Genomic DNA, 11,819 nt, shown 5'->3' with positions numbered 1-11,819 from the left:
ATGTTTATACCGAACCTAATGAGTTACACGAGTACTCGTGAACTCGACTCGTTTAATTTGGTGTATAAACGATCTTACAATAAAGCTCGGCTCGACTCGTTATTTTTCGAGTTCGAGTCCATTAGAACCGCTCGAGCTACTCGTTTAGCTCGTGAGCTTCGAGCTTTTTTTTAGCCCTAGAGACAATATAGTGAATCACGAGCTACACAAAAAGTTAAAAAAAACATTGGTTTAATATAGTGAAAAATGCACGCACAGCGTTCACTATTTTCAAAATCATCAATTTGTCTTTTCTGTGTAGCTCGCATGCCGAGATATTTGGTCATAAAATTTGCACATATGAAATATACATCCGAATGATACCGTGGATGTTTTCCAGAATTTTTGAAACATTTTATTATTATTATTTTTTAAAGATCCATGGAGCTTAAATATGACATTCATGGTAGTTTGAAAACAAAAACAATGCCTCAAAATGCTTTAAAAATAGTCATTTTGAAGCATTTGTCCCAAACATTATGTATGTTTATTCTTTACGAAAGTTGGCATGTACATAGAACAATGTGTGTAGCCAGAAAATATGTCAGAATTTTAGTGTTCATGATGGTGTATACATGCTCAGGCAAAAAAATACATGTTTTCCCTAGCACGAATTAGCTTCCATCTCCCTTCGTCCCTTCTCCTCATCTTCCATAAGAAAAATACATGTCTTTCCTAGCACCTAGGAAAATCTTTATGCCTCTGGATCACCCTTGAGCGAAATGGAGTTGCCCTACGAGTTCACGACTGAACCACGGGACGGAGGACCAAGGCAACTAGCTGCCGATGTCTCCCGTCTCACTGTCTCCTACTCTTGACCATCCACGACACCTCTTTCACTTATTGTTATCTTACCCTCATCCTCCCTTGTTGCCTCCCGTCTCCTTCACTATCTTGGGCCCGTCCGTCACGACAGTCCTATGCGATTATGTGAAGGCAGCGACCAAGTACGTGTTGCAACATGAGTGATTATATTTTGCTATGAGTTTGAAAATGTTTGGAGAATCTTGAAAAAATACACAAATTCTAAAAGTGGGTATATTTTCTTTGGAAGTTCGTTTTGATGTACCTTTTTAATAAAGTTTGTCCCCTTAATTTTGGACATTTCAAAGACGATATAGAAGTCTAGTATTTGTTGATACTACATTTTATTTCAACATTTAATTAGAAAGTTCGATGCATTTTTTGGATGTTCAATGATTCTTTTCTGAAATTCTAACTAAAGTTGTTGAAAGCTTGTCCCAACTTCCGCCCAAATTTTCTGGAAAACAAATCTACCAATTTTTGTAAAATTGCATGTCCAAACAACTCACTTTCTGATAGCTTTATGTTGTTGTCGACATTCCATCAACCTTTTTGTTGTCAAAAAGTGACCACTGGGGGTGATTCGGCGGTTACCGCCACTGGAAAGATTTTTGTGAGTTACCGTCAAATAGATAGATCCATCACTTGGATGACAATAGAATGAATGAGGAAGGAGTGAAAATGCAGCAGAGTAGAATGTCCCTTAATATTGATTTCAAATCCAGATATATCTTGTAAGCATTAGGGTTCTTGAGCAAATCTCTAACTTCCAATGATGGTGCCATAGGGGGCGCCAGAGGATGGAAGCGTAGTCGACAATATACTAGAAGGAGAGGGAGACAACAGCAACAGACAAAAGTGATTGATTGACAATACGAAAAGGAATATTGATAGGTCTATTTTGTGAAATGTCATGTGTGATGCCTTGGGGCTCGCAAAAGCATGGTTAGGAAGGCATCATTTTGCTCGTTGTTGATGTCATGTGCAAATGCTAAATAAGACAACTTGTGTTGTCGATTTTGTCTATAGAGGCAAAATAAAATATGTGTACATCGATCAGGAAGTAGTGTTCTCGTATATTTCTCTAGTTGTGTTAAATTGTTCATATGCTGAGATTCTTACAAGATTTCACGACTTTTGAACTATGAGAATGAAATATATATTTTACTTTCAAACACGTGTATAAGGAAAACATTTATTTAAAAAAGGTAATTCTCTGTTCACTGAGCTATAGATACACCCAACTTAATATATTTACGTGTATAACCAATCTTTACGTAAGAAAAAGTAAACTTCTATCTTCCAAGGCAGTGTTTTTAATCCCAAGCTCATATGTTCTCGTATGAATAATAAATGTTTAGAGAATAGATCTTAAGACCTTTGACAACGAACATGTCACATTCCAATTTTCATGAAGGACATATATTGTGATAAAGAACAGTGCTATTAGAAATACTTTTTTACTGTGTAAAATACTCATTTTGGGAGCATATCTTTTCTTAGATCACGACATATGTTATTTATCAATAAAAATTCGTACGTAGTTAGAATTCACGGACATGTTTGTTGTACTGCCACATGATTTTGAGGTATTCAGCATCTTAGCTAGAACCGTGAGAAAAAATGATAATCAAGGTGTACCATGTAAAGTTGCGGCTTAAAGTGTAATTAGTAGTTTGCGGCACCACAATGATTGAGTGCGGTGCTAGACTTATTATAAAATTCTATGAAATTACATTTACAATATTGCTTAAAAATCTATGAATTTTTACTTGCATACTTGGATGCCACTAACTTACACAAGGTAGGATCAAAGGCAAACAAGTCGCGATAATCATAAAGATTGAATCCAAAATCAAAATCATTCATTTTTGAGGGTTGACAAGCTAATCTCTCGCCGCCGGTGATAGAAGGGAATCAAAGAAAATACGGATAGACATGATATTCGTGATCAAGGGTGGATCCAGATTTTTTTCTATAAAATATAATCATGTGAATCAAACTACCAATATAGAAAAAAATCATAAGGATTCTAACCCTCTAAAAATCCTCTGAAGCTCCTTTGAAGCAAAGGAGCCCTAAATAGTTTTCTATGAGGATATGAGCTAATTCTCTAGAAATTTACAAATTTATGTGGGAGCCTGGTCCCCACTGAGCTGTATTTTGGTCCGTCCATGTTGACGTGATGTAGAAGGATACTGACTAGTCTATTTCAGAAATGCGACGTGTGATATGTTGGAATGCGTCCGCGTGTAGAAGTATGGTTAGCGAAACATCATACTGATGTGGTCTCAAGGTGTCGTCTAGAGACCCAAAAACGTATAAGTACAATGTGAAGGAAAACTTCTCAGTATTCGTGGTTGAATATGACTATGACACGGAGAGAGCTCATCACGATACACTTGACGCCTCTGGCCGTCTGGCATCAGCTCACATCTCGTGAGCGCGCACAACGTTGTGGCGTCGATCGCGCGGTGCATAACATGTCGAGTTGTAAGAACAAATACAATAAAGCTGGATTAGCTGACTATAAGAAATAAACTAATATATTTTTATTTAGTTAGAGGAAAGAGAAGAGGGGAGAGAAGGTAAGCGGGCTCTTAACTAAGTGTCAGCTCTAGCACGTGTTCCTAGGCCTTTCTGAATATGAAAGATGGACCATATAATAAAAAAATAGTATACTTTTACAATGAACTATTGTACATGTTGGCTATAAGATAGGCTATAGATGACATGACAATGGCTTATAGCCAGCAACTGACTATACTGTTGTACTTGCTCTAAGGCATTTGTCCACACACTTTCGCACAATGAATTAGGTTCTTGGTTTTAGACACATCCATCAATAAATCAATTGTACATTGGAAAATCAAAGTTCTACGCCCAGCAACCTCTTTATTCATATTTACTTTCTGTTATTTAAGGTAGACTTCAGCTCACTGAAAAGTGAGTTTTTCTTCCCTCAAAAGGGAGAAAAGGAACAGTGCACTTTTCCAACTCGACTGGGACTTAAAGAGAGAAATATGTACGGTGTCTCCATTATACACGCTAGCTAAGCGTGTCATTCCACGCGCTAAGCGTGTGATTCTACTCGTCAAGCGCTTACGGCGGGAAGCCAAACCGTAGGCCAGAAACCTCCCGTGAAAGAGGAGATATTTATTGCCATAAAAGGGAAAAGAAGAAGAATATTGTTTGCCGACGTGTGGTCCTTCTTCTCCTTTGTGGACTCGCGACGGCGACGGCGACAGCTAGTCGGCACTACGCAACGGGCGGGCGCAGAGATCCGAAGAAAGCTGCAGCCTGTGAGCCTTCCGCCGGGCTGCTGGCCACTCTGGTCCCGAAGTAATATATGGGACGACGACGACGTGAGCGTGGGCGCGGCTCCGTCACGCGACAGCGAGACAGGCTTGTCGACGTACGTGTGACCCCCTGAGCCCAACCCCGGGCCAAGCACCTCGATCGCCTCTCACGTCTTGCTCCTAGGGAACAGGTGGCTCCTGGTCGCGCTTCCATCGATCCAGTCTTGGTCGCACGTTCGGCCGTATATAAACCCTCGCTCCATCCATCCATGGAGGACCCCAGGAGCACCACAACACTGTACACCCTCTTCCTTCTCCGCTCGCGCGGCTCCTCCATTGCCAGAGCTTGGTCGAGTGGTCGGTCGGTCGGTCGATGGGCTTCCTAGAAGCCCTGTCGGGGCTGTGCCGAGCGTGGCCGGCTCCCCTGACCCGCGGCCACCTGCAGAAGGGGCGGCAGCTGGAGACGGTGGAGATGAAGGTCCGGATCGACTGCGAGGGCTGCGAGAGCAAGATCCGCAAGACGCTGGAGGGGATGGACGGCGTCACCGGCATCGACGTCGTCCCCAGGGAGAACAGGGTGACCGTCACCGGCTACGTCGACGCCGCCAAGGTGATGCGCCGCGTCGAGCGCAAGACCGGCAAGCGCGTCGAGCCGTGGCCCTACGTGCCCTACGACGTCGTCGCGCACCCCTACGCGCCCGGCGCCTACGACAAGAGGGCGCCCGCCGGCTACGTGCGCGACGTCATGGCCAACCCCGACGCCGCGCCGCTCGCGCGCGCCACGTCCACCGAGACTAGGTACACCGGGGCCTTCTCCGACGACAACCCCAACGCGGCGTGCGCCATCATGTAGCTCCGATCCTCACTAGGATCGAACTCTTCCCATTCCGTACGTTTGGCAACTCCTACTGTAGTAACTGCTATGTAGTAATATCTGGGTTACACTTTTTCCTCGGTGGAGCTGCATGGCTTCTCCGGGTTGGTTCACGCGGCAGGCTGGGCAAGCTGGCCGTCCTGTCGTCGTTCCCGTCGCAGATTCTTCAGCCTGCCCCGCCGTCGCGGTGTTGGGGCCGGTCAAGCTCTTCGACCACTGATGAGGTACGTAGCAATAAACTCTAGGAGGCAGACCTGGCTAGCTCTGGCCGTTGGTCTTCTTCCCATTCTGCTCGGCTGCAAGGTTGATCGATCTGGAATGATCTTGTACTTCGCCGGGCCCTTTCGCCGCCGGGAATGATCCTCGATCGACGTCCTGATGACTCGGTGTACTGTCCGGCGGCATTTCTCCAGTGTCAGGTGCAGTTGCTGCTGTGTCCATGTGTGCCACCTATTTTTAACCTCCAGGCTCTAAGAAAGCCCTGGAGGCCACCAAAGATCACGCCCAATGCCTGGAAATGAGAACTCATCTTGCCAGGCAAGGTCGGATCTTTGTGATTGAATAAATGATTTAGTTTCTTCCAGAATAGAGCAGACACATTGTAATTTCCTTTCTTTACAAGAACCATATGTAGCGATCTAGGAGTATGTAACAATTCTGCACAACCAATTTAGTGCGTATTTTTAAGGAACAATCTGTAACCAATTATTGGCTTGGTGTATGCTTGAATGATAACCAAAACAATCAATACTATTTTTATTTTCGTCATGGCCAAAATCTTGGCCTTTGCTTGGATGGTTACCAATATTTTGGCAAGCTCATGTATTCTAACCAACTTTACTTCAATTTTTCTTGCAACACTGGCCAAAACATGGGAAACCAAAACCTTAAATCGAATTGGTAGGGTTGGCTTGAGCTCAAAGCAAACCCACCATTAATGACCTTGGTTGTTTCAAATAACATATAAGCATTACCAATGGGATAAATAATTCTTGTTAGTACTAGTGTTTTCCTCAGATACAGTATTTTACTTGCATGGAGTATTTATTAGTTATTAAAAAGTATATTTTTCAAAAATGTAGTCTCTGGTTTAGGGACCGAACACCAGCCTCCATCCGATGAGATGAGATGAGTTGCATGAGGAGTGTGGGACGGATGAGCGGGACGGGAAGGATAAACAGAGTTAGAGATGGAGGGAGAGGAGTGGTGACCTCATGACAACCGGCGACATACTCGGGAAGGGGCAAAGAAGGAACACGAGGTGTGGGAGTTAGATTGCATAGGGGGGGGGGGGGGTGTGGAGAGGTCACTCCCTAGTCGTATCCTTTGAGACAATGAAAAAGTTATATTGACACCTCGACTTTGTATGGGATGTGGGATGTTTGTATTTCAAATTTAACATGGTCATGCTTACTTATGTATTTGTATCAGATAAGTCGGAAACTGGCATTGATATTTTATTCAACCCATTAGGCAACCCCACCCCACTCCTAATTCTCAACACATGTTTTTTCCAAACGTTGAGGTCAATTAAGGATGCACCTAACAACGAATAGCCTCGACGCCGAGGAGGAACTTGCCTCTGATCCGCACGCTGTTGAACAACCTGGCAAAGAGGAGGGAGGAGAAGGGTGCACCTAAGATCACCGTCTTCGGCTATTCATCATGGGGCGGTTGTCATTGATGTCGAACGGCCAGCTGGCCATCCCGTCGTCAGCGGCCACCCCACCCCTTAGGCCTCGTTTGGTTAAGGGGGATTGGGGAGGTTTTGAGAGGAAAATCCACGGGAGGGCCAAAAACCACACAGATCCTCGGGCGCCCATTTGGTAGGAGGGGTTTGCTTAGCCCAATCCCCTCCGTTCCCCTTCAATCCCTTCATATCCATGTCTTTCAAACCCTCCTCGGTGTACTAGTGGAAGCAAAGCCCCGGGGATTTGAGAGGATTGGGTGAAACAAAGGGATTCACCCAATCCCCTGAAATCCTTCCCTCTCAAAACCTCCCCAATCCCCCCTTAATCAAACGAGGCCTTATGAATTTTGCTACAGAATTTTGTAAGTGCCCAGCTCAGTTGCAACCTTAAACTACTTGATCCCCATGTGCGGCAATGTTGAGTCAACTGGGGCAGCAAAATTTGGAATTTATTGTTGTTTCCCTCTATGAGTTCGACTAGTAATTTAACAAGGTAGTAGTATGCCTATTCATTTGATCTAATTGGTGATTTCTTGTTGCTTGCGCCACATATTTGTTCTGCTGAGTAGTTGCTACCGGTTGCTTCAATTGGGACTAAAATGGATATTGGACTGGCCAAATGACCATGGTTTCGGGCGGCAACATTCAGTCGCACTTCAAAAGACAAAAGACATAGGCAACAGCAGAAGATCATCCAACATCAGAACCCAAGATCATCCAACATCAGAACCCTTACCTCTGCATCTTGAATCGTAACAACAATATGAAAATCAAGATGAAGAACTTGAAGCAAATAATTCAGTTCATCTTCATGTTTTATTTCAAGGTAAGGAATTCTTGGAGCGAGGCACTACATTTCGACCACAAAGTTGGAAATACACACCAAATCAAAGAGATGGCGTGCGGAGAGCATATTTTTTTGGGTCCGATGCAAAACATTGAAGCAATATAAAGATTCTCGTAGAAAGGGCCATTGGGGATGCTTCCAGTTAATTGGTTTGCTATTTTTCCTTCGTGGCTAGAGTACTAAGTGGATATCAAAAAAATTGTATGGCTAGGGCATCTTCCATGTTGATCTATAAATTTACTCTCGCATCCGTCCGCGGACCGTGAGGGGGGTGGGCGGAGTGGGAAGAGGCATTCCATGGACACAGATACGGAAGCCGACCATTCAACAGTGTCGCATGTAATTGAAATTGCATTTAAACCAACGATACAAAACTCATGCGAACACGATGTTTTTAATTAAAATTTGCACTTAATGTACATAAAAATGTTGATATTTCGACCGTTTGATTAAAATCTAGAAAAAAAATCTAAAGGCCTATACCAGACGACCATCCAACATGCATGGCCGCCCTGTCCTTCCGCACCGCCATCGTTGTCATCATCATCGTCCCTCCAACAGTGGAAGGGTGCTGCAGCCTTGTCCGGCGGCTGCTTGTCTCTCGTGGAGGAGCCGCTTCACCTCCTGTTGCATGATCAGACCGCTTCATAACGACGCAAACGGCCAGAGTTGGTTTCTCGGGACACGACGCCCACATTGAAGCGGGGACGCCCGGGAGGGCATGTTCGTCAGCGTCGCTTTCACGTCCGATCGCGTCGCTTGTTGGCATCAATGTTGGTCGCTAGATGCTCTGGGCCGGCATGAATGCATCACGGGAAGTGCCCGCGAGTGTTGGATGGAAAGCACAGGAGAAGTGGGGTGGTTGTTTTGGGTGGGTCAAGACATTGAGATGCGAACATGGTAGCGGTCTAGACGCCCACAAAGCCCCCCTCCCACTTTGTCTCGGTTTTGCGGAAAAATACACGTCTGGACCGCTAGGCGGATCGATACAACCCCGTATTGAATGAAAAAACACGTACAGACCACGGTCCAGACGTAGGGTTAACGTTGAAGATGCCCTTATAATTCTCTTATGAAGTATATATTGCTAATGAAACATGTATTTTGCGACCAATATTGCTAGGAGGCGCTGTAAGTTATGGTTTATTGTAGTTGGTTCAACCCAAGAGATGGTGTGCCAAGAGCATATTTGTGTTCAGATCTAATGCATTACATTGAAATAGAAAAAAAATGAGATCCATGGACACTAGCACCCAAGATTTAGCTTTATAGGAGAATTCCGTCCACGATGAGCACCAGAAATCCGACCCCTACGGGGTTCAAACCCTGGCCGCAGGGTGAGCCACTGCCCACCCATGCCACTAGGCTACAGCCTAATCTTCCATTACATTGAAATAGTATAACCATTTTTTTAAATAATAGTATAACCATTTTGCAACACATGTTTCGTTGCAGAAACATTTATAATAAAGTTGTGGTGCAGTTTTTTTAAACGAAAATGTTGCTGCAGAGTTCTTTAAAAACATAGGTCTTGTTACCGATATTTTTTCAACAGTGGTATTTTACAGAGGTTTTATCGCATAAACGTCGTTTTAGGGTGCAGTAAATGAGATCACGTGGCTGGTTGGGGCTAGCAAAAATTGGATGTGTGTGCGCGAAATCCAACAACGTAAGCTACGGAACGAACGCTGCGCATGATCGATCGGCGGCTGAACAGAACAATTTCCTTTTTTAGTCTATAAATTAAATCCTTGAAATACTTAAATAATTGAATGCTTTTCTTATCCCAGTACAATCGAAGTAGTAGTTCATGTACACAAGTATACACACATTCCTATAAATGTATGCACACACCTTAACCGCGTAAGCGACGGAACGAATCGTTGCGCATTATCGATAGGCGGCTGAACAGAATGATTTTCCTTTTTAATCTATAAATCAAATCCTTGAAATACTTAAATAATTGAATGCTTTTCTTAACCCAGTACAATCCTAGTAGTTCATATACACGAGTATACACGCATTCTTATAAATGTACGCACACACCTTAACCCCGTAAGCAAATTCAAGAGACTGAGTTGCCAAATTATTTTAAAATTAATGAAATCATAATAGATGTTTTCGTATTCGACGAAAATGTGTTCTCTCACTAAATGCACATCACCAAAAAAAACTTAAAAAAATTTAAAAAAAATACAAACATAAATGCCAAGTGGGGGAATTAAACTCTCACGGGTTGGTTTGCCAAATAACCGAATGTTGATAGTCAATCCATCCACGGGCTATGGAAAATGGGTTTTCTTGTCAAGAGCGTGCAAGCTCTCACGCTGGCCGTCCCCGCCGCATGCAAGCTTGGCGTGAGCTTCGTACTATACACGGTCGCCGCATATGCAGGCCGCTCGCGTTACGCGTGACGAAGACCAGTAACTAACGAACACTAACTTAACGACTGTAGTAACGATCTATACATTACAGCCGCCTTTTAGATCGAACACGCTCCACAGCCCCTGCATGCGAACTCAACAACACGGGGTACTCGATCGTCAACACACGTACGTACGTACCGGCGCATGGCTTGGAGCAGCGGTATGGCGGGCGTGCCCATCGCCACCGCCGTCCTCGTCTTCTTGCTGCTTCTTCCTCTGTCCGCCGTCCGCCATGCGCGGGCGCAAGAAACTGGTAGGCCATCGATGCAGCGCACGCGCGCGTACGTACGTAAGTAGGAAAAATGATTAGTCGATGTGCTGATCGGTTCGTTTGATGGATCCATGCATGGAAAACTCAGACACCGAGGAGGAGTTCAGCTACCGGAGCGGCCGGGACACCAGCCCGGACCGGTGGGGCCTCCTCCGGCCGGACTGGGCGGCCTGCTACTGGGGCCGGCAGCAGTCCCCGATCCGCGTCCCCAGCGCCGGCCGGGTCGTCGGCCCCCGCAACGGCCACCTCGCCCGCACCTACCGCTCCTCGCCGGCCACCCTGGTGAACCGCGGGCACGACATCATGGTGAGGTTCGACGGCGACGCGGGGTCCCTGGAGATGGACGGCGTCTCGTACCGGCTCCGGCAGATGCACTGGCACTCCCCCAGCGAGCACGCGCTGGACGGGCGCCGGTACGACCTGGAGCTGCACATGCTCCACCAGAGCGACAAGGCGAGCAACAAGTACGCCGTCGTCGCCCAGCTCTTCCAGATCGGGGAGCACCGCGACGAGACCCTGCACTTGGTACCCCACATCCGGCCTCTCGTTTCATCGGCACCACGAGATCATGCGTTCCATCTTACACGCACGCACGTACGTAACATGTATGCATGCATGCATGTAGCTGGAGCGGTACATCGAGAGGATCGCGGACAGGAGGAAGGGGCACGAGGAGGAGCTCGAGGACGAGGTGGACCCGAGGAGGCCGGTGAGGGGGAGCGACACCTTCTACAAGTACACGGGCTCCTTCACCACGCCGCCGTGCACCGAGGGCATCGCCTGGGCCGTCGCCACCAGGGTGCGGCATGTGGCGCGTCACCAGGTGGAGCTGCTCAGAGACGCCGTCCACGACGTACGTCACCTGCCCATCCACCTTTCTTTCTCCAAGGATATGTGGTGATTCCGTTTTGTTGCTAGCAATTAATCTTGAGTTTTGGTGTCTTAACTTAACTACTAATCGTGTGCGTCCAGCATGCCAGGATGAACGCTCGGCCGCTCCAGGAGGCCAACGGCAGGGGGGTCGCCCTGTACTACAGCTGGCCTCGTTCCGGCGACGGGAGTTAGGACGGCTGGAAGCGTGTACGGCCAAATAAGACGGCATGCAGCAGATCGACGCCGTGTTCTTGTTCAGCTTGATTGTGATTTTTTTCTTTTACGTCTTATATTATGGGATGGAGAGAGTATTTTATTCGTTGTATAATAAAGAAAACATACTGCGAGGAGATGCTACTTAAGCTAGAGTTTACGTTGATGATTGTGTTACCATTCCATTTTGTAGGCTGATGCTCTTTTCGTATTGTTGGCCTTGCTACTTTGGCATGGCCCGAGAGTAAGGAACAGTCGTGTGCTTGTACTTACCTATCCTTATCAAAAGGAACGACCACGACAGGGATCACACACATCTCTTGCTCACAACGCAATCCCACCATATTTGCCGCGCCCATCAATTTTGTCCATAAAATGATCGGAATTTACAAAATACACGAAGGTATGTGACATGAGCTTTTTCTGCATCAATAAACCATCGGTCTAAATAGAACTCATATAAAATATGACAAAGATATTACG

At 45.8% G+C, this 11,819-nt stretch overlaps 2 protein-coding genes across 2 annotated transcripts; both read left to right on the top strand.

Moving 5' to 3' along the window:
- The first annotated feature begins 4,239 nt into the window (after positions 1-4,239).
- On the top strand, positions 4,240-5,775 carry LOC123410627 (heavy metal-associated isoprenylated plant protein 27-like). The gene has a single exon (XM_045103568.1). The coding sequence runs from the start codon at positions 4,516-4,518 to the stop codon at positions 4,993-4,995; it is 480 nt and encodes a 159-aa protein (XP_044959503.1). The 5' UTR covers positions 4,240-4,515; the 3' UTR covers positions 4,996-5,775.
- Positions 5,776-10,072: 4,297 nt separating this feature from the next.
- LOC123413576 (alpha carbonic anhydrase 7-like) lies at positions 10,073-11,582 on the top strand. The gene is made up of 4 exons (XM_045106511.1): positions 10,073-10,232; positions 10,339-10,775; positions 10,876-11,103; positions 11,223-11,582. Exons 1-4 carry the CDS (start codon positions 10,124-10,126, stop codon positions 11,313-11,315), a joined length of 867 nt encoding a protein of 288 aa, XP_044962446.1. The 5' UTR covers positions 10,073-10,123; the 3' UTR covers positions 11,316-11,582.
- Positions 11,583-11,819: the final 237 nt, after the last annotated feature.

The sequence above is a fragment of the Hordeum vulgare genome, chromosome 7H (assembly GCF_904849725.1).
Source record: "Hordeum vulgare subsp. vulgare chromosome 7H, MorexV3_pseudomolecules_assembly, whole genome shotgun sequence".
Classification (NCBI taxonomy): Eukaryota; Viridiplantae; Streptophyta; class Magnoliopsida; order Poales; family Poaceae; genus Hordeum; species Hordeum vulgare.
Note: the sequence above shows the minus strand (reverse complement) of the source record. Positions and strands in the feature narration are given on the sequence as shown.

What these genes read in the sequence shown, in the direction of transcription:
- LOC123410627 (XM_045103568.1), top strand. Translation starts at nt 4,516, where the DNA reads ATGGGCTTCCTAGAAGCCCTGTCGGGGCTGTGCCGAGCGTGGCCGGCT.
- LOC123413576 (XM_045106511.1), top strand. Translation starts at nt 10,124, where the DNA reads ATGGCTTGGAGCAGCGGTATGGCGGGCGTGCCCATCGCCACCGCCGTC. An exon ending in GCGACGAGACCCTGCACTTG is followed by an intron (nt 10,776 to 10,875) that starts GTACCCCACATC and finishes GCATGCATGTAG; the next exon opens with CTGGAGCGGTACATCGAGAG. An exon ending in TCAGAGACGCCGTCCACGAC is followed by an intron (nt 11,104 to 11,222) that starts GTACGTCACCTG and finishes GTGTGCGTCCAG; the next exon opens with CATGCCAGGATGAACGCTCG.